The sequence below is a fragment of the Herpailurus yagouaroundi genome, unplaced genomic scaffold, assembly GCF_014898765.1.
Source record: "Herpailurus yagouaroundi ecotype Mexico unplaced genomic scaffold, PumYag 77, whole genome shotgun sequence".
Classification (NCBI taxonomy): domain Eukaryota; kingdom Metazoa; phylum Chordata; class Mammalia; order Carnivora; family Felidae; genus Herpailurus; species Herpailurus yagouaroundi.
The window spans coordinates 81,607,178-81,630,270 of record NW_024412388.1 but is presented as its reverse complement, the minus strand read 5'-3'; the positions used below and the strand labels follow the sequence as shown (position 1 = coordinate 81,630,270).

Genomic DNA, 23,093 nt, shown 5'->3' with positions numbered 1-23,093 from the left:
TTCTCACTCCATTCTTTAGAACATAAATCCTAATTAGTATTTATTTTTACTCATTAGAATGCTAAGGAATCATTCACATCTTCCCCTAGAGCAATGGAGATTTACTTATTTCATTACTTTTCTTCATGACATGGTGTCTTAGGGTGTAAAAACCTGGAGTGTATCTTTACTATAGATTATTCCATTACCAGTCAGCTGAAGACCAATAAAGTTACAGGAAACAACCAAGTGTACCGCCCAACTAAGTCACAGACAATAAACATTGTTGAAATAATTTCCCCATCCTCGTTGATCCTGGACTTCACTCTGCACAGAGCCCATCAAATAGCCCTAGCAGGCCATGATGCTTAGAGTCACTAAGAACACAGAAATCTTATGGAAAGTCTGGTTTACCCAGTACTGAGTCAACCAAGGTAATTGACCTATTAGTGGTAGACTGACTTCTCAAGATAATTGGAGGATTCAGATTTTTTGTTTTGGTGAGACAGGAAAAAATAACTTACTATTTACATTTTCATTAGTTGTCTCTTTTCCTTTCTGATTATATTTTCTTGTGGGAAATAAAGAAAATGGGTTCCATTTTTGGATACCATGATCAAGATGTTTACATCTTTCAAAGGTTAACACTGGGAAGAGTATTTAAAAAATCAACTTGGCTTCAAGTATAGTGGGAAAGTACATCATTAAAACTTTATCTCTTTCCCCTAAGAATCTTGAAGCACTCAGCAAATATTATACTCAGCCTCTTTTGGCTAGGTTCATCGATTGCAAGTGATACCATCTCCTCCTGCAAGTGGGGAAGAAGGAGGCATAGACAAGGGGCCTTACTCAAGGGCACACCATCACAATCAAAGCTTGAATTTTTTTTTTTTAATTTTTTTTTCAACGTTTATTTTTGGGACAGAGAGAGACAGAGCATGAACGGGGGAGGGGCAGAGAGAGAGGGAGACACAGAATCGGAAACAGGCTCCAGGCTCTGAGCCATCAGCCCAGAGCGTGACGCGGGGCTCGAACTCACGGACCGCGAGATCGTGACCTGGCTGAAGTCGGACGCTTAACCGACTGCGCCACCCAGGCGCCCCTCAAAGCTTGAATTTAAGCCACCTCCAAAAACTTATGCAACTGAAACCAATATTCTAGAATTGCTGGCTGATGGGAATTATGCTCATAGGCTGCCCAACCTCAATTCCAATTACTATTATCATAGGATGTTGGAATTTGAAAGAAAAGGGCCCTTCGATTCACGCAGCCGAACTCATCACCTGACAGATGAAAACCAAATGTCAAGAAGGTGAAAACACTTGCCTAAACTGGTCACTAGCAGGTGGTGAACTGGAACTGGAATCCAGGTTTTCAGACTCCCAGATGAAGTCCTTCCACCGTGCTACTCAAAATATGAAAGCCTGTGCAGAAGTCTGACGAGGGCTGAGCTCCTACTACTTGCCCTAGCCGGTGGGGGTGGTGAACTAATGTCTTTGATCTTTAGGCTGACAGAAAACATAACAGTTGGCTATGGCCATAGAAGCTTCGCCAGGACAGAAAGTTCTGAGATACAGGCTCAGTCAAGAATGAATTTATTTATCCGGGTTGTTCCAGGAACTCACTGGGCAATCTAGCCAGTGCTTAATAAATACTAACATGATTTAATGAGTGTATTCCTCTTAACTCTATCTGGACGTGTTTGTTTTGTTTTTAGTGGAGAAGAGAGGAACGGATTCTCTTAGCATGTGTCTTGAGGATACGTAGGTGACAGATTTGTGAGAGTCAAGGCCCTCTAGGCTACAGGCACAGCAAGTGTGCAAGGGTGTGTGCAGCTGGCCGAGCAGGTGCAGATAGTGGCACCCGCATGCTGGAACCTGGATGGATAGGGTGTGGCAAGATCACGGAGAACTTTAAATTTCCTTGTAGGAGTTTAGACTTGGGAGGAGAGTATTCTCAGAATATTCAGAAATTCTGAGCAGGGCTGTGACACATATTGAGGATGTGTTTGAAAGTGAGTCAGTCAGTAGCGTGTGTGACAGATGGGCAGGAAGAGAGTGTGTAGTGGGAGAGACCAATTAGGAGACCGTATGGCAGTCCAAGAGGGAACGTTTTAGAGTGCTTCTCCGTGTCGCCTTCCTGGCAATTCATACACAGAAACTGGAGACCTAACACATTCACAGCAGCCTCCCTGTGCCTGCTCCAGGTTATACCGGCTTCTGCTCCCTGCTTCGAACCTTGCCCCCCCCCCCCCACCATCCAAAGACCACCGCACCTAGGCAGTTAACACCCCCCGCAAGGCTGCAGCTCTCTCCATTTGCAGCAGCCCCCAACTACCGGACCTGCAGCCAGACTCTCCAGAAGGGGCCTTAGTACGGTCTAGAGATGACACCCAGAGAATAAGGCCCCTGGGTATCATCTCTAGGCCGTACCCAAGCTCTGAAAGGACCGTGGGGAGACTATGGGTGACAGTCAGGAACCCGGAACACACAGATATGAGGGGTCAAGGCAAGGCCATGGTTCAGAAATGAGAAAAGCAATAGAAACTACAACAGTGAGGCATTTTGAGAGACTTCTTCTTTCCCCCAGATAGAATTCTTCACATTGCCATTATGTTAGAAGTCCACCCCAGGCTCTACTCTGCTCTTCCAGCTACTGTACCTTGCCCTTCCTCATTTATAGAAAAATGCCTCAGTCCCTGACTTCCCTCTTTCCTCTCATCCACAGTGTCCCCTTAAGAGCTGCCGACAGTAGTCGTTCTCCAACCTCCAGCTGAGTCCTCGGCTCCCCACGTTCTGACATCACATCCAATAGCATCTGTCACCTCCCCGCTCCACAGCCTTAACCGTCAGTTCCGTTCAGTTTTTCTAAACCATTCTGGTTCTCCCTTTGCAATATTTACCAGATCTGGCCCTTTTGTTTTTCTTCCTTGTCCAAGGCCACACATCAGGCTTAACCATTTCACCGTTGCTTAGTCAATTTCTCCATTACTGCCTATTTCTCTGTACTCCCATCTGAGAAACTTCCTCAGATGCCGTTCCAATCACATTCACTAAGCCTTAAAGCTACACTTGCTCCGTTCTAATTGCTTTGTTTCGAATTAAAGCTCTTACTAACAGGATGGGAGAGTTGGAAGGAACATCAGAGATACTTGAAACATGATTTTACAGATCACAAAACTAAGACTCTCAGAAATGAAGATACTTCTTCACTGGTACCTTAGGCTCTCGGGCACCTCACTCTTTGCACATTGCTCTTTTCCAGTTTACAATTCAAACAAAGTCCTACCCTCTTGTGCCACATCCATTCAGACATCCTTTCTGTCCACAGCACAGTATACTTTTGAAACTGCTCATTTCATCTTCTAAAACCTCTCATGATGAACCTGACAACACAAATCATTCCACAAAGCTTAATCATTGGGCATAGTTGGGTTTTTTGGTAACTACAACAGACCAGGACTCGACATCTGCTGTGGGCTCAGGCAGTCCACCAGAATCACTGTTCCACTGGGGTGCCTGCTCAGTCCTGCCTCTGCATGGAGACATCCGTCAGAGGCACCCGGGTGGCTCAGTCAGTTAAGCATCTGACTTCAGCTCAGGTCATGATCTCGCGTTCGTGAGTTCGAGCCCCATGTTGGGCTGTGTGCTGACAGCTCAGAGCCTGGAGCCTGCTTTCAAATCTGTGACTCCCTCTCTCTCTGCCCCTCTACCGCTCAGACTCTGTCTCTCAAAAAAATAAATAAATGTCAAAAAAAAATTTAAAAAAAAGAGACATCTGTCAGCAGTGGGTGACACACTGCTAAGATAGAAAGATGATAGATTCATGCACACACACCATACCTGCATGTATATGCATACACAAAGACAAATACCAAAGGATTTCACTCATAAATGGAATTTAAGAAACAAACCAGATGGTTACTGGAGTGGAGGTGGGTGGGGGGATGGGCGAAATAGGTGATGGGGATGAGGGGGGGCAATTGTGATGAGCACTGGGTGCTGTATGGAAGTGATGAGTCACTAAATTCTACACCAGAAACCAATATTATACTGCATGTTACCTAATTGGGACTTAAATAAAATTTTGAAGGAAAAAAGGCATATACAATGAATGTTCATATTGCAATTTAATAAAGAAAAGACAAAAATTCTTGTAACGTGTACACGAATTTCACCGTAGTCACTTTTGAGAAGTTCATGTCACCCAAAATGCAAAGCTTACCTGCATAGCATTTTCTTACTTTGTTTTTCCTATTTCCTGAAGTTTACCTCGCCTTTTCTGTGTCATTCTTTCCAAATTTCCATCTATCCCTGAACTTTATACTCCCTAGAAATGCAGCCCATCACCCATATTACATTTCATTTCTCCCTACAAGTCCTCTTTGAAAGTACTGCCCTTGTAATTTCTGGAGTGGTATAATTGGGTAAGAAGACAAGACTAGACGTGGAAGAATTTAGCGGGAGGCAGATGAGCAGAGGAAGGGGCTATTTCGCCAAGGTGGGAGTCAGGCTCCAAGCCTAGTAGCACTGTGCTGCAAGCAACCATGGGCTACTCAAGCAGCTGTGAAGAGTCTGATTTGTGAGGAGCATCTAGGAACAGATTATCAGCTACTAGAATGGGGGGAAATTGCAAAGTTGCCAACTTGCTTATTTTGTGCATGTCCAAGACCCATGACAGGGAGGGAAAGCAGTAAGTTAACTTTGGTAAAGACTAAGGAACAGGAAACAAAGGGTGGCTCATCTTTGAGACCGCCTGAGGTGTGAGCGAGAGAGCACCCATTTACACTTGCTTCGAGGGGTTTTCAGTCCTTGTAATTTTACCTGTGGCCTATCTCCACTAACAGCTGTGGCTGCTATTTTAATTTTGAAATTCAGCTGTTCCTTTGCCAGTCTTGACACAACATTTTAGGCATGTTCTGAAGCATGACTCATGATACTCTTTCCAAAGGCCAAACCACTTCAGTATTCTATTCAATTAGCTCTCTGCTTCCTGATCTACCGGATATTCTCGGACCAAGATGCAAGATTAAGGCCAGGGGCAATTTGAGAAGGGAGGAATTTCAGCCAAGACATTTGGCAAAAAACACTTGAGACCGCATGAGAGGCCTAAAGGACACGGGGAGGGAGATTAAAAACATAACTGTCAAAGTTTTACCTAATCTAAAAGAGCCTATTGATTAGATAGCGCCATTCCTTCCATCAACAAACATGACTATGCTGTCTGCTGGACCTTCCGGGTTGTTCCAAGGCGGGGACCTCAGGGAGAGAAGGGAGGGAGCAGGGTGAACAAGTCCTATAAGCATCGTGAAGAATAAATAGGAGCTTTAGGATTCAAGAGCTAGAAGAGAGGATTGGGTTGGAGGAAAGTAATTTTTCTCATCAATGCATTCATTAATTACTATTAAAGTGTACACTTTGCAGACTCGAACTTTTGCACTAAATAACTGTGGTTTTATTAATTTTCTCTCACAAAATACAAAGCTTCGCACCACATTAGTGTTCTAACACAAGAAAATCTGAAGGTTTTCCTTGGGAGGTGGGATGATTTATATATAGGATATTGATTTTATACACATTCTTAAAATTCATATCAAATAAAATTGTCATGATAAAGGAATGCCAACCTTGTATAACATGCAGATTATTGCTTAGAAGTTGCATATACCTTAAATTGGCACACATATAAAGTATACAAACATTTGAAAATGTTAAGGGAATTACCTAGAGATATTAAGTAATCCCCTCCAAATTAAGCACAACCAGAGACGAAAGTAAAGAATACTAAATTGCTATTTTAAATGCTGATAAATCTGATGAACACTGATGTGTAAATTACCAAGTCTCACATTTTGTAAAGAAAACAAAGTTCTTCATTCAGCCTTATGGAAATAAATTAGAAGGCGTGTTCTCAAAGTGTTAAATGTATTTTGAAAGACTTCCAAAATCGTTCTAACAATTAAGTAGTAATGTGTATATATTCCCAGAAAAAAAATTGTATATATCACTACAGCTATCACATTTGCTGCAATTTTCGAGTAACTTTTTCAAATGAAATCTATGTCTAAAGGTTATTTTTACAAATTCTAATAATTACCAGAAAAACCTCATAACCATCCTAGTTACAAGTCAGTAAGAGAATATTATCTATGCAAAAATTCCTTAAGTAAAAAGCAGATATGACCACACTAGAAGCAAACCAAGCAAGAAACAGAAAAAATATAGCATATTTTATTTACAGTTATATTTTCAGGCTTTATTAACCAAGAAGCAGCAAACACCTAACGCGCGCTTAATTACAGAAAGAATTATGTAAAGATATAAAGAAAAACATATACAGATGATAATTAACGAGTTTTTAGCCAGAGGTATTGTATTTCTATCTTTAAGATTTAGAAATATTTCTCATTGTTTTTGGTCTTCTATATAGGGCCTGATATCAAAACCGTCTACTGCTCAAGGGAATCAGTGTAAACATTTTCAATGCAAACAACCCAATCTTTAGCAGCTAGCCTTCAGTTCTTCATTGTTATCCAAAATATCTTCAAATAAAGGTACAACTTACTACCAAGGCTATATAGAGGCAGTTGGAAGTCTAGGCTGGAAAGGGACAGGGCTCAAGTCCTTGGGTGTTGCACTTGTAAAATATGCTGAGTAATCCACTTGCTGGTCGGCTTGTTTTTAAAGGATACACGACCATAACTAAATTTGGTCAACTAAAGAGCAGGACTCAGTAACGCTGCCACAGACACCTCAGTTCCTCCTCTTCCAGTCATAGGGTCTAAGGAAGAGCATTTAGATAATGTGCATGCCTGCAATGACTCCCCAGCTGAAACGTATTCTAAAGCTCTTCCTGCTGAGCCAGTTTAAGAAAGAGACTACAGATGTTTCTCAATAAAACTATAGTCTCATTAGCCTTGTCTCATCTTGTAACAAGTGTTATTAAGTACTAAATGGCTTCCCAAAGCCTCTTAGCAATTATGGTTTGTCTGATTCCCACTTAAACTTACTGTAATGCTTCCCCCCCACCCCCCGCCCCGGAAGAACATATTTGAATGCTTTGAAATTTGCCACAATAGGCTGGGAAGCTTAAGGGCATGGGGAAGTCTCTAGAGTTGACATTGAAAGGTGTTGGCATAAGAGATGGAGGTGCCGATAAAATCGTCAGGGTGTTAAGAGGAGGAGATGGAAGGGCTGGGAGGATTCAGAGAGAAACTTCTACATGATGGAGGAGCATCATGACTTTTAAGGGAAAATCAGTCGTGGTGTCTCCAACTCCAGGTCCTGCTGGCTTCCCACTGTTCTCACACGTACTACGTATGTTTTGTGTCAAAACTCACTTTCGGTAGCTTTAGTGTGCCTGTCGTCAACCAGCTGTGGGTAAGGCTGGGCGGTTTGTGCGTGTGCCCACGGTCTCCAGACACAGGAGGGGTCTCACTGCTGTGCTGGCTCATAACTGCGGAGAAACACTGTGCCACATTTCTGATAAAATTCTACGAGTTTGCTTCTTCTGGAATTCAAAACATATAAATGCATAGTCTTCCACGAATATAAGTGATGATGTCAACAATGACATGGACTTTTCCATTTCAAGCAACAGAGTAAACCACTGATAAGCCAGTTCATATGTATATTTATGTATTGGAGTTAAGAGTAACCTAGAAACAGAAATTTGTTCAAACGTTTATTTTAATAGTGTCTTTTGGAACATGTTTATTTCCCTCAAAAGCAAAACAGAACATGAATATTACAACTCTCCCCTAGACATCTCCATAAGACTGTTTCTAACCCAGGATGACAAATGGTGTAACGCATAAAGCTGGCCCTTCATGCCCGTGAAGGGACGGTTCTCCAAACACCGGATACACCTCAAAGAAAGTATCCAATTTAAAAACTGATAGTTTAGCAAAAGATTGAATCAAGTAGGTTAAAATTTAGAAAAGGATTTGATTCAAACACCCATATACTAGGCAGTTTTTAAAACTAGATCTTTACAATAGTACTGGGGCATCCACGGTATATCAGTCACCCTTAGGAATGGTGAAGACATTATTGTTTCTCTTAACACAGTGCTAGCCCATGAAACAACAAAACTAAACAGGTGGAATAAAACAGGTGGAATAAAAATTGCATCTTAACTCACTATAAGGTATCAAGACACAACTTATGCAGGAGTTAATTTTTTTTTTTACTCATAGGTAACTCCATTTTGAGTTTTAAATAAATGCAAACAATACTCACTAGAAAGATTTTCGACACAAGAATGCAAACTCTATGAACTCAAACTCATAATTTTTAAATTCTCCCAAATGTCAGATGCAGAATCTATGATCTTGCATGCTGATTTTCATTCATTTCTAAAATTTTGTAAGAATCGTTTATTTTTTTAGACTACTACATGTTCAAAGAATATCTTTATAGTTACAGGTTGTCACTAATCTTTTTCTATAAAAATAGAGTTGCTTAAAAATTTATACCAATTTGCTTTTATGTTCTACAAATATTTTAATAGAGTTGTTAAATATTAGAACACCTAATAGAATCATTTAAATTAATCCATGTAGTCAAAATATTTAATATGTAAAATGTCTAGCAAAAGTTTGTCATTTAATAAATGAAAAATTCATCGTTTAATAAATGATATGTTCTGTCTTTAACGCCTTGTATCTTAGGTAGGTGGACACAATCCTAGAAGAGCGAAGTATAGTTCCTATGAAAATCTGATTTAAAGTAGCACGGCAGTTTGCAGTGTCTCTTCCATTTCATGTGCGTTGTGAGAGGAAACATGGAGCTTCTACTTTTGGGTATTGAATCTGGATGTTGAATTAGCTGTCATGCAGCAGCATAAAATAAGAATTGCTGACCAAGGGAATGACAAACTTTAGTTCAAAGCATTGCTATTTTAAACACACTTGCTCACTGAGCAGCTATACTGATGAAAAGTACTGTCAATGAAAGTAAAAATGAAGTTTTAAGCATGAAGTAGCAAGCATAAAAACCCAAACTACTATATGGAAACTCACTGAGCAGTGAGTTTTATATTACAATACATTGCAATATATTGCTTTATACTGACTTCATTTTGTGGTGGGTTTAAAATCTGTTCAGAAACTATAGAAATATCCAAAGAGTCAAAAATATTTATTTCAAGTTTTGCTTCTTTCTAAAGGAATTGATTTCCAAAATAGTTTTCTAATATAAATGTGTTCCTTTTAAAAAGTCAGTTTTCTTGCAAAAGAGCAAGAAAAGAACAAGATAAAACCATGTGCTTTCCTACCCTCTCTAAACCACCAATACACATTTAAGTGCCTATGATGTGGAAGGCACAAGATTTGGTAACAAATTATCAATGTAATATCAGTAGCTTTAAAAGCAAATACCTATACTTTACATTACTTTAAGTCATTCAAAAATAAGTATACCTAGTATAAGCTGATCAATTTGATTTTCTCACTGACTGAGATTTCAATTACCTTCTTTAAATGGTCTAAAACTTATCAGGCTCTATCTGCATTAGACAGCCAGATCAAATCAAATCAAATCAAGTCAAATTAAATCAAAGTTGATTCATCATAACATGAACGATGAAAGAGAATCATTCTTCTACCAACTGAGAAACTGAGTGGATTCGATCTTTTGGTTTGGGTTCAATTAAATTCAAGTATCTGTCACTGGTTAAATTTCTTTTTTTCTTACGTAAGAACAATCATTAAAGTCAAGTACTTGAGAAAAATAAAGGCAATAATAGATAACTATATAATTCTATATTTGGGTTGCAAGAATCAAAGAAAAAGCAAACATATACTTACACACACACACACACACACACACACACACACACACACGCACGCACACACACAAAACCCAAAAATCAAAAAACCAGAGTCCCTAGTCATGTATTATCGCATAAGACAAGAATATTGATGATCAGAATACTTGGATTAAATTATCTATTTTTTTTTCCCTGTACTTTAGGAAAGATAGAAAGTCAAAGCACTCAAAATATTGACTAAGCAAGCATGGGTGTGAACTGTGAGTAAAATGTGAATACTGATTTTTTAGAGTTTTGGCCTCATCAAGGAGAGGCCTACCTTAGGAGCATGATATATACATACTGCATAACACTTTGGTGCTGATGATGTTGGGTTCTGAACTTAGGGGAGGTTTTGCAAATAGAAATCATATTTTTTTTTTCATGGAAAAAGTGCCAGGGAAACCGAGACAGCAGTGTTAAAGCTTTTTTCTTAATGATTCCTCTTATTAGCCTAAATAGTCATCTACAACATGCATTTTTAGAAAGAGGAATTCATCTCTCAAGGAGCTCTGAAAGATCTGTCTTAAGCCTTACTACAAATAAAAAAGCAGTACTTTGATAAAATGTTAAAAATAGAAATAATAAAGTGAGGTCTGAAAAATCGAAAAATGAAAGAAGTATTTTCCATGACTGAACTAATTAAATATTCCCAAAGCAAGCAAACTACTTCACCACTAATAGATGATAGAATATCTAAACAAAAAAAATACATTATTACTAACAGCCTAAGAAAAAGAACAGCTCAACAATTCAGAAATTAAACCCTCCACAGGTATTGACAGCCATAGCACAAAATGAGCGCAGTACAACGAAAGGTTGAGAGCTATTTACAAATTTAAAAGCAGTTTCCATTCTTTCAGAAAACCTGGTGACACAAAACAAGCACATCAAATTAGAATAGTCATCTTTTCACAGAGAAAAATACCAATGCGGGTTAACAGATTTCTGGAACGATTCTCCACTATATTTATAATTTTTTTATTTGAACCTTTAAGATTTTATCCATGCTTATAATGCAGAAGAAAATCAGAAACGAAATTTTGGACTAAGAGCTAAGTTTTAGTTTCTCTTTTCTAAAGGTTAAAAAAAAAAGAGCACTGAAACCCTCGATAACAAGTATAATTAATAAGAAGCACAAGAACATGCCGAGAATTCATCCTATCAGTAGATATAATGCGGGTAGTAATAAAGTATGCTTATCAATAGCCAACTTTTAGTCAAGTTTTCCATTCTGAAGACTACTTTTGGCTTTCTCTTGTCTGATGAGAGAGATGACTTTGACGCAACCTTTTGTAATTTTGATCATCCACATGACATTCATCACATCCAAAACAATACAAGTAGAGATCCAGGAGCATTGGGTTAAAAATCCAAGCCTTATGTAGGCTTCTGTTCCTAACACAGAATAAATGTAGCTATAAAAAGGAGGCATCGAGACAATCCGCACGATGAAGAACACCACTGTCATGAGAATTCCATTGATGACGTTAGCCTTGGAAAACTTAGGATACTTCAGAGCTTCAAAGAACCACCTGGAAAAAATTTTTAAAAGCATCACATTTACTCTGCATCGCTGAGGATTAACCATTTTAATTTTAGTTTCCAGTTTTTAAAATTCAGTGAACAGCCCCCCTAAGATTTCTATGGAGAGGCAAAGGGCCTAGAATAGCCAACACAATACCGAAAAGGAAGAAAGTTGGCAGACTCATACTACCCACTTTCTAGATTGACTTGCTATATAAAGCTACAGTTATCAAGACAGCATGGCATTGGTGAAAGATCAACAGTGTTAGCTTGGAAATAGACCCACAGAAATATACTGAGCTGACTTTTGGCTATGGTGTAAAGGTAATTCAATGGAGAAAGCATCATTTTTCCAACAAACAGCTGGAACAAATGGATGTTCAGATGCAGAAAGATGAACCTACACAGAGACCTCACACTTTGCACAAAAAGTAACTCAAAATGAACCACAGACATAAATGTAAAATGAAAAACTATGAAACTTCTAGAAGAAAACCCAGAAAAAAATCTGCATGATCTGAGGTTTGGCGATAGTACTTTAGATATAACACCAAAAGCATAAACCGTAGAAAAAAAATGTTGATAAGTTGGACTTTACTAAAGTTAAAAACTTGCTCTGTGAAAGTCACTGTTAAAATAGACACCCAACACACTGGAAGAGAATATTTCAAAATACATACAGGATAATATACCCAATGTATGAAAAGAACACTTACAACTCAACCATAAGGCAACAACCCAATTAAAACATGGGCCAAAGACCTTAAACACCTCATCAGGGAAGATACACAAAAGGAAAATAAGAATATGATAAGATGTTCAACATCATTGGTCATTAGAAAACTGTAAATTAAAACAATGAGATACTACTGCATATTTATAAACATAATTAAGATCCCAAAATCTGAAAATCCCGATTGCTGGCAAGGATATGGAACAACAGGAACCCTCAAGCATTGCTGGTGAGAACAAAATGGTAAAGCCACTTCGGAAAACAATATGGCAGTTACAATGCTAAACATATTCATAGCATACAACCCAGCAATCACACTCTTAGGTACTTTTCCCAACTGATTTATGTCCACACAAAAAAATGAATGCAAACATACATACAATATGGGTCTAGAATATTTTTTACTACCAGAAAGTAAGAAAGTGCTCAAAAGCAAAATGATAAGGTTATATCAAAGGGCCACAGAAGCCAAGTGAAAGAATTCAATGGCAAAAGCTGTAACATTCTGAACAAAGTAAACAATGAATAAATAATGTGGTATTGGATTTAAAAAAAAAACCTGATGTATAAAATAAATATTCATGGATCCATAGTAATATAAACAAATGAAGGAATTAATGATTGGAGGAGAAAAGATAAATATCCTGTACAGAATAATTACAAATGATTTATGTAGATATTGTAATCTCAACGAGTTGAAACATAACTCCCCACTGCTATTCACAGGGACCCCCTTCCAGAGTTCAGTATAGAAGGCAGGTGATGTAGTAAGAGTAACTTTAAAACAGAAATGTGACAAACTCTACTTCAGCCAGGTGAGCAAGGTGAACATCAACAGTGTAAGTCATGTTTATAGTGCTCAGGCCTGGCACGCTGTCGTGAGAATGGCACTTTACTTCCACTGTCTTCCTCCAAAAACCCATAACCTGAGTCTAATGATGAGGAAAACATGAGACAAATCCAAATTGAGAACTACTCTGCAAAACACCTGACCGGGACTCCTCAAAAAACAACCAAAGTCTGAGAAACCATCACAACAGAGAGGAGTCTTTGAGAACCTTCTGTAACTTCCTTGCAACTTTTGGAGACGTCTAAAATTATTTTTTTATTTTAATTTTTTTCAATGTTTGTTCATTTTTGAGAGACCGAGCACGAACAGGGGAGGGGCAGAGAGAGGGGGAGACACAGAATCTGAAGCAGGCTCCAGGGCTCTGAGTTGTCAGCACAGAGCCCGACATGGAGCTCGAACTCATGAACCGTGAGATCACGACCTGAGCTGAAGTCGGACGCTTAACCAAATGAGCCACCCAGGCACCCCTAAAATTATTCTTAAATGAAGCTTCTTTTTAAAATTGCAGTACTTTCTCTATTCTGCTTTTTTCTCCTTAAAAAAAAGATCTTGCCTAATTTTACCTCATTATTTTAGAGATTAAGTTGTAACTATAGTAAAATATGTCCATGTATCTTAATATTTAACTTGGCTGAATTAGTTATGACTAAGCTAGAAACTGCTCAGCCTCGGTAGCTAAAGCTTAACAGTTAAGAAAACCTTAAAATATTTTACTAAGAGAGATCAAAAGATCAAGTAGGAGTAATTGGTAGGATAAGAGGTATGTTACAATTTCTAAGTGTACGTAGGGTGACAAGAGAGAAGCTCAATTATTCAAGGCAATTAAAAGAGAAACTATTTAGGCAGCAATGGTCAAATTAATAAAATATCACAAATGGGAAAAGCGTCACTGAAGCAGTCAAGTCAAAATCTTTTGTTCTAATCCAGATCTTCCATCCTACAGTCTCCTCTACTCCAAGGACTTCCCGTTACCCTCAGCCATTCACCTCTTCGACTATACGGTGGCCTTGGGATCATTCAAATGACCTCTGTCATCACAACCCTTAGCATCCCACGTTTCACTTTGCCCATTTCCACCTAAAGCCATTCTTTGACCTCCTGACTCTCAAGTCCCTCAGTATCAGCCTTCAGACTTTGATTACTTCCGTTCCTACCTCCCTGACCTTGGTTGGCTTCAGAAGACCTATCAGCGTCCTCAGGTCTCTCGCCACTTCACCCATCCCACCCTTGTTGCCTACCTCCAAAAGCTCATCACACCAGCCTTCCCAGGCACATCACATACACAGCAGGTGGGTGCTGTGCTCTGCAGACAGGCTGCCGGGGCTCCAGAGCCTGCCTCTGCCACTTAACACCTGCATGGGCTTTCCTGTTATTGACCTCTATGCCTCAGGTCTAGCTCTACAAACCTGGGGACGACGACAGGACCTCCTTTCTGCTAGGAAGCTGTTACGACACACAGTAAGAATCTCCCCCTGCCATATTAAGAACTCAATAAATAACTATTCCTCACCCACATATATTTTTTTAAATGTTTATTTTTGAGAGAAGGAAGGTCAGAGCATGAGCAGGGGAGGGGCTGAGAGAGAATCTGAAGCAGGTTTCAGGCTCTGGGCTGTCAGCACAGAGCCGAACGCAGGGCTCGGACCCACAAACTGTGAGATCATGACCTGAGCCGAAGTTGGACATTTAACTGACTGAGCCAGCCAGGCGCCCCTCCTCACCCATACAGATATTAAGGGAAATGGCAGGCACAACTATAATTTAAAGAGAGCTGGGCTTCTGCTGAATTCTCAAGTTTGCTTTAGTCCCTTTACTTAACTCTACATTCTCCATAAAGTGCTTCCAACCTCTGTGTCACCACTCAAGTCACTTCTCTTCCTCATTCCTTTCTACCTCTTAGTCCCTGCAGAGGAACTGGCCTCTTCTAACTACTGAGGTATTAAGGTTCCATCAAGCATGAATTCCCCAAACTCTGACCTCAGGGTCTCGAAACTTCTTTTTGGGCACCTTTACCTTTATACTCAGATGTATACTTCTTTGCCATGCTCAGGACCCCACTCCACCTTCTGGGACTTTAGTCCATCAATTCTCCCCGTCCTCTGTTCCATCTAGATCGATCCTTTCTTCTTTCTCACCAACATGCTCAATTCTAATCCAAAAGTCTCTCCTCTGCTTGTCTTCCCTATCAACTTTTTGAAAGAGAAGTCAACAGTACATTCACAGACATTTTTGTGAAACTTCACAGCCCAGTACAATATGATCACATTCCCCTGCAAAGGAACTGGTCACCAGTGGCTTCCCCAGGCCCAAGACAGTGGGCTCACCTTAGCCTTCATCTCAGGTGGCCTTTCTATAGCATATGACACTGCCAACCATCACAATTCCGTCTCTCCTGACTTCCATGATACTATTTCCTCTTGATTCCCTATAATCACACTTCTCAGTCTCCACTTCTTCTGCCTGTCCCTTAAATATGTGTGCCCCCAGGGGCGCATGGGTGGCTCAGTCAGTTAAGCGTCTGATTTCAGCTCAGGTCATGATCCTATGGTTCGTGAGTTAGAGCCATACTGGGCTCTGTGCTGACAGCTCAGAGCCTGGAGCCTGCTTTGGATTCTGTCTCCCTCTCTCTCTGCCCCTCCCCTGCTTGTGCTCTGTCTCTCCCTGTCTCAAAGTATAAACATTAAACAAAAAATTTTTTTAAATATGTGTGTCTCCCAAACACCATTCCCTTCTATATGTGCTACCAAGGTCATTTCATCCACTCTCAGAGGCTCACCACCCTAGCACAAATCTTTGACTTCAAGTTCTCTCACACAGACTACTTGTAGTTGCATATTTCTAAGTTACTGTTGAACATTTTCACCTAATTTTTGGTGAGCATTTACAAATCACAAATTCTCAAATATGCCTAAAACTCAACATACCAAGAATCAATACCTTACTCCCTGCCTGGCAACCCCTCCTCTACATTACCACCACCACAAAAACCGCCTGTTTCTCTTCTGACCCTCCCAATCATTTGTTTGTTTGTTTGTCTGTTTGTTTTTGACACATGGAAACATTTTTATTTTCATGAATAAATGCCATTCTAATATAAAAATTAAGGAATTTGCACAAGCAAGCTTTCATATAACACTGAGCCATACAAAATTGTTTTGTATAATTAAATGGCCATATTTCAGACAGCCAGATAAGACTAGAAAGAGTGCAGGGGCCATCTTTTCAGTACAGTTTGTGTGTTCGTGTGTCACAAGCATCCCAATGTCTGCTTTTTCTTTGTTCAAATTCAGGTCTTTCTGTGAAAAATGCGCGTGCGTGTGTGTGTGCGTGTGTGTGCGTGGTTTGTAGATTTTATTGATTGATGAAACTGAAGTATAGTTGACATAACATAGTATATTAGTTTCAGGTATACAACATAGTGGTTCCACATTTGTATACACCAGAATTGATCACCACAGTAAGTCTAGTTAATGTTTGTCATCATACAAAGCTGATACATTATTGATTGTATTCCCCACACTGTACCTTACATCCCCACTCATTTTATAACTGGAAGTTTATACCTACTGATCTTCACAATCTTCAACAACGGTGTCACCAATGACTTAGTCATCCAAATCAGAAACTTGCAGTCACCCTAGACTATTTCCACAATCTGTAACCAAGCCCTATTTTATTTGCTAAAAGTCTTCCTTATCCCTTCCTGATTCATTCCATTCCCGCTGCTGCCATTATAATTTTTGGTCCTCAGTATGTCTTACCTCGATGACTACATTGACCTAACTGGTCTCCCTTGATTCTAGTCTTTTCTCTTTTCATAAGTCCTATATTTGGTCCAGACTACTTCCTGTTCTCCAAGCACTTCGTGTACTTTCCAAATTTTTGATTGTGTGGAAAGGTGATTATGTAAAAATCCAGACTTATGGAACTTGTCCTTTGGCTTTACTATGCAATCACCAACCATATTCATCGTCTGCCAATTTTTCCATGTGACTAGTGCCTGGTCTTTAAGTCAGTCTCTTTTAAAGGGAAGAGCTCATATATTAATACAAGGTGAAATAATATTTATATACTCTTATCTTCCTCTCTCACGTCATAAGGACCACTTATTTTGTTGGCATCTACATCTTCCCTAATTTGAACACACTTTCATTCCATCAAATAAAGGCTAACAGTTTGTGAACATATGTATTGAAGCTGAAAGGGAAACAGGCAGGAAGAAGAAGGAAGACATGCATGCGAGAAGAAAGAACAGAGGGAAAACACTCTTTTACCCACCATCCACAGTTATTACTAAGACAGGTGTACAGGAAAGATAGAACATTGTAGGCGTTTATAATCTTCACCCAACCCCACAGAGAAAAATCTGTCTTTGGTCATTTAGCACTTCTTCCTCCACTGCCCTTTTAAAGAAAATCGAATCTTTCAATTAAGTCCTGGGAATTAACTGTGCAGAGTGTGGTACTAACTACAAGTCATGTAAAAACAAGGTATTATTTGGTGTAACTCACATCTGGAAAGAGCAGGAAGGTTCTTTGCAGATAGAGAAAGAAAAAATGTGAGGAAAGAGGATGGGATCATAGAATCAATCCCTCCACACAGCAATGGTTCCGGGAGTTTCTGGAGTTGGGAGTTAAGGATCAGAAGTTTGAATGAGCCTTGGCAAAACTGCAGGGTCTTGGAGATATTGTGAGTTCAAGAGGAGCGAAGAGAATTTTAAGAAGTGTTTCTGTGAGTAACAAACGATCTTTGTTGACATCCTTGGAAAAACTCCAAAAAGGTTTTGGATGCTGTACTGTTTCTGGGACTCTACACAGAGACTGGGCAGTGAGCTGACCCTGGTTATATCCTGGTTGCAAATGTAATTCTTTCAGGCATGTAAACACTGGTATTTAATATTAATCCTGAAATTTTAGGGTTCAGGAACTTAATTTTAGAAAAGTTGCCCCACACCCAATATTATTTTGGCTCTCCTTCCCCTTCTAAACTATCCCTTCATTGTATGTAGTCTTCCTCATCTTATGCTTCAATTCTAGACACTCAACTTTATCACTTAAATGCCATCTTTTCTCATGGCTTCAAATGTCACCTCTACCTGATCATCCCAAAATTCCTCTCTGTACCTCTCACTACATTTCCACTCAGACGCTCTGTTTGTCCTCTTATCTAACATCTCCAGGCCAAATCCACCACCTTCCCCGCCCCCAGTCTTCCTCATACTCCGTATCTTTTCGTGGGTCATTTCCTCAAAGGTATATAGTTAAGTGATCTTAAACTCATCCCTTTTACCTACCTCTAATTTCTCATCCATTGCCAAAATCCCCTTTTCTTCCCTGAAAATCTCTATTTCGTTGTCTTTTCTCTATACCCACAGCCTAATCTGGACTCCTATTTATTTTCAGGACTAATGAAATCACACCATTCATTCACAAAACTAAGTGCTGTCTGCTAACCTCCTAACTCTACATTTTGCCTCCAATCTTCCAATCTATCCTACAAATACCAAAAACTACAATTAACTCAGGGCTATTTTCAGAACATCTTCCTCTACTAGACTACATTCTCACTGTCCACTGGATCAAGTTCAATCAGCCTCTCTGACACTCAATACCCTCTATGCCTATCCACCCTCTTCCTAAGGCATACTCTTTAATCCTACAAGTCTGGGTTTCTCTTTCACATGGCATGTTTATGTCACTTTTTAAAAACTCGTGTTCATTTCTTCCTGCTTGAATGGAGGGCCTCCCCTCCCCACCCACTTCTAAAATCATCCCAAAACATTTTAAGGATAGCTCCCACCTTCTCAGGTGAAGACTTGCATGGCAAATATCAATCAATGATAGATCTTAAAATGTGGTCCCTGGACCTCTGAGACTTTTTGGAGGGGGTACAGGGGAAAACTATTTTCATAATAATATTAAAATATTATCCACCTTGCTCCTTGGGCTGACTTCTATAACGACGGTGCAAAGCACTGGTAGATAAACCTGGCATCTTAGTGCAAATCATGGCAATGGCACAAAATGGTACTAGTAGACATTGTATTCTCTCCTGCCACACTCTTGCAGTTTAAAACAAAACAAGGGAGTAAAAAAAAAAAAAAAAGAAAAAGAAAAAGAAAAAAAAGTTAGAAAAAGGGGGGGTGGAATAAAGCCAGTTTCACTTAAGAACGCCCCTAATGAAGAATAATAATTTCATTGAATCATGGCCTTTGAGTATATCGTTTTAATATTCTGTGTGATGATGGGGCGCCTGGGTGGCGCAGTCGGTTGAGCGTCCGACTTCAGCCAGGTCACGATCTCGTGGTCCGGGAGTTCGAGCCCCGCGTCGGGCTCTGGGCTGATGGCTCAGAGCCTGGAGCCTGTTTCCGATTCTGTGTCTCCCTCTCTCTCTGCCCCTCCCCCGTTCATGCTCTGTCTCTCTCTGTCCCAAAAATAAATAAACGTTGAAAAAAAAATTTATAATATTCTGTGTGATGAAATGGGAAGTATATACAACACACGTCTGCTACAAAGTATAATAGTTGCCTGGTGGAAATACCCTTGGATGATGATTTGAATTGTGAGCTAAACTACATGCTTTTTCTATGGACCATCATTTGTACTTGAAAAAAAAAAAAAACCCTGAAAAACTATGGTTATCTCAACTCGGGTATTTGGCAGGCGTTTTCTCAAAAATGAAAAGTGAGTTTGTCACATCGAGAGAAGAAGCTTGTATTTGTTGCCAACAACAGAATTTGAACTTTCAAATGAAAATCAGAATTTTGGAAAATTTTTATCTGCCACTATGAATTTGGTAGCCTCCCAATACTTAGACTTTTTAAATGAGATCAGTGGTGATACTAATGTGACGTTTTTTAATATTACTAATAAATGTACCACCATTTGGAAGACCTACATAACTCAGCGACCCAAACGGCCAAATGACCAAGGCATGATGTTACATAATTAGGCATGTGCAAAAGATTCAAAGCGCAAGAAAGACCAATGGATTTGAATGTAACTATGTATAGAAAGTTTGTTGATATGGTTTCAGATTCTACATTTAACTAACCTTTAAGAAACTACCTCTTGGTGTATTTTGGTGTAATGTTCAAGAAGAATATCCACAATTATGTGAAAAGGCTACTAAAGTGTTTCTACCTTTTCCTACTACGTTATTAACTCTGAGAGGCCAGGGTTTTTTGTTTTTTGTTTTTTGTTTTTTTTCATGTGCTTCTACCAAAACAACATTTCACAACAGACTGAAAACAGAGCCAGCCCTGAGAATCCGGCTAAATACCATCATGCCAGACACCAGAAAGATCTGCAAAAATGTACACCCGGGACACTGTTTCCTCTAGGATTGTTTTCATTTTGGCAATGTAGTTATTTTTCATACAAAAAACACATTATGTTGACATAAAATATTATTGTTGCTATTAAATGAATTAATAAATATTTTTAATGTCGCAGTCTGAAGTTCCAATCTGGCAAATATCAATAGATAGAAGCCCACAGGAAATAAAAGTTCATTCAAGTCCTCAATAATTTATGAGATCTACAAGTTTGAGAGCAGCTGTTTTACACCATTAATACCAGCACTTTTTTGTTTTCACATAATGTCTTGTTTTACTAGCTCATTATTTTCTATTTTTAAGTCCTATTTTCTCAAACACAGACACACCACTAGACACCATACTTGAAGGTCCCGGAAGGCAGGGACTGGGACATTTGGGTACTGAGGAGGTATTTAGTAAGTACTGAATTCACATATCAAGGAGCATATGTACAAAGTTCTTATAAGATATTGAATTTTAATATCAATGCAATGCATAAATATGTCCTCATGACAGTTCATTGCATTTAGGGAAGAAAGAAGTTACCACCACTGAATTAGTTTTTATAAAAAGAAACCTGATGCACGGGTATAACTCAGCAGCAGAAATTTAACTGAAGCCCAGGTGTCTAAGCTTTATTTTAGTCCTCTTCCCTCTAGAAGCCACCGCATGCATCCCATGTGTCTTCTTAAATTATACAAAGCTCCAAAATAGAGAAAACATAAAAATACCACAAACTCTAAAGAAAACAATTAACCAACAGAAAACTCTAAGAGAGCTTAAGTGGCTGCGCTTGATTTTGTTACTATCTGCTTGCTCTTCCGTGATACCATTTCTTGTTCACATTCCAAACACACTTCTCCCTTTCTTAATTTACTAAAGACTCAAAGATTTTAGATAAAGGTATAGAATTAAGCTATCTCTAATTTTATGAGTTCTCAGAGAGTTTCAAACAAAAACAAATTGAAGTTCCTTTAAGCGTCAGTTAATTTTCTCCTGCTTCAAAGTCTCATAATCTGAATCACATTCAAGAGATGCTAAAGTTTAACTGATCACTTCCCAGGGGTCATTTTTTCAAAAAGCAATTAAATGGCTACTATGTGCCAGACAATGTTGGAGTGCTGGACCATGCAAAGTTGAACAAAATTGCACCCTTGATCTAATGAACACAGAGATGAACCAGAAGAAACAGAGAGAGAGAGAGAGAGAGAGAGAGAGAGAGAGAGAGAGAACATTATCATAAAATACACTAATCCTAATGGGGTAAATGTATGTCACTATTGTGGAAGCACAGGTGAGGGACACCCAGCTCAACCCAAAAGAGATGGGATTCAGTGATGGAAATAATCCTCAGGCTGAGTCTTGAAGGATGAGCCAGGAGACCTTTTCAGCATATGGACAAGTTGGAATGAGAGGAGATTTTGGAGGGAAAAATGTGGTGGAAAGAGAGAAGACAGCTATTCTTGGAAAATTTTGTATCACATTGAAGAGCCCACATCTTATCCTGTAATGCAGCAGGAGCCACTGAGGGGATTCAACCAGGGAAGCTGCATGTTCGTTTCTGGGTTTTAGGGGGATCATCATGGAAGATACTGATAGAGAAGAGAGACAAAAGGGGAACAGGACCGGAGACAGGTAGACGATCTAGAGCAGGGATCAGCAAAACTTCTTCCACAAAGAGAGAGTAGACATAAAGTAAGAGGTTTTGGAAGCTGTATGGTCTCTGTCACAATCAACTTTGCTGTTGCAGTGTATCAGCAGTCATGTAAACAAGTGAACAGAGCTGTGCCCCAATAAAACTTCATTTGCTTAAGAACAGCAATGGGTTTGGCCCTCGAGCCTTAGTTTGCCAACCTGCAGTCTAGAACAGCACTGTCCTAAAAAGCTTTCTGCAGTAACGAAAATGGCTTATGGATGTGCTACCCAATTCAGTAGACACTAGCCACATGGGGCTGTGAAGCATTTGAAATGTTACAAGTTAGACTGAGAACTGAATTTTTAACTTAATTTAAATGTTAAAATAGTTACATGTGGCTTGTGGTTACCCTACTGGGTAGTACAGGGTTAGAGTACTGGTACAGTAGCTTAGGCAAGAGATGATGATCGAGGGCACTGACGGTAGAGATGGAGAGTCAGTGACCAAGGCAAGAAATATTTAGGAGGTTTTCTGGTAAGACCTGGTGATGGACCAAATGTGGGTAAGGGAGAACAGTCAAAGGTGATTCCCACATGTCGAGCGGGAGTGACCAAGAATGGCTGGGCCACATGCTGAACGAGAGGATATGAGACTACAGAGGGAAATATGTTGCATTCTATTTTAGACATGTTGAATTTGATGTGCCACCTGGGAGGAGAAAACACTTGACTAAGACACAAAGAAGTGTGTAGTATTAAATATGTTCTTTTTAAGGAGAAAACAACTGTAGTACAGGGATGTTAAATAACTTACCCAAGGTCAGGGCAGGTAAGTGGCAAGGTTGAATTGCAACTTGAGTGTATCTGATTTTAAAACTCACACATTGCTCATTATGCCGAAATGAGCAAACAGGTAATCGCTGCTGCCTTGAAAATAGAACTCACCCCAGGGAGAAGCACTGGGCCACCCCAGAGGAAGATCAGTGGGCCCAGAAGAGAGCCTCAGGGAACACCAGCATGTACGGAACTGTCTCTTACTAAGGAGAGTGAGAGAGGATGGTCAGAGAAATACAAGGACCAGATGAGTGCAGTGTCATGAAAGCAAAGGGAGTTGGGCCTTAGAAGGAGGTGAGGTGGCACAAAAACAGACACATAGACCAATGGAATAGAATAGAAACCCCAGAACTAGACCCACAAACGTATGGCCAACTCATCTTTGACAAAGCAGGAAAGAACATCCA

General features: G+C 39.6%; 1 protein-coding gene across 2 annotated transcripts in view; it reads right to left on the bottom strand.

The window, feature by feature from the left end:
- Positions 1-5,410: 5,410 nt before the first annotated feature.
- TLCD4 (TLC domain containing 4) overlaps positions 5,411-23,093 on the bottom strand; it is a 70,813-nt gene continuing 53,130 nt past the window's right edge. For both annotated transcript variants that reach the window (XM_040471045.1, XM_040471046.1), the window contains exon 7: positions 5,411-11,324. In XM_040471045.1, coding sequence (XP_040326979.1) covers positions 11,006-11,324 — 319 coding nt within the window. In that variant the 3' untranslated portion in view covers positions 5,411-11,005. The remainder of the gene's footprint in view (positions 11,325-23,093) is intronic.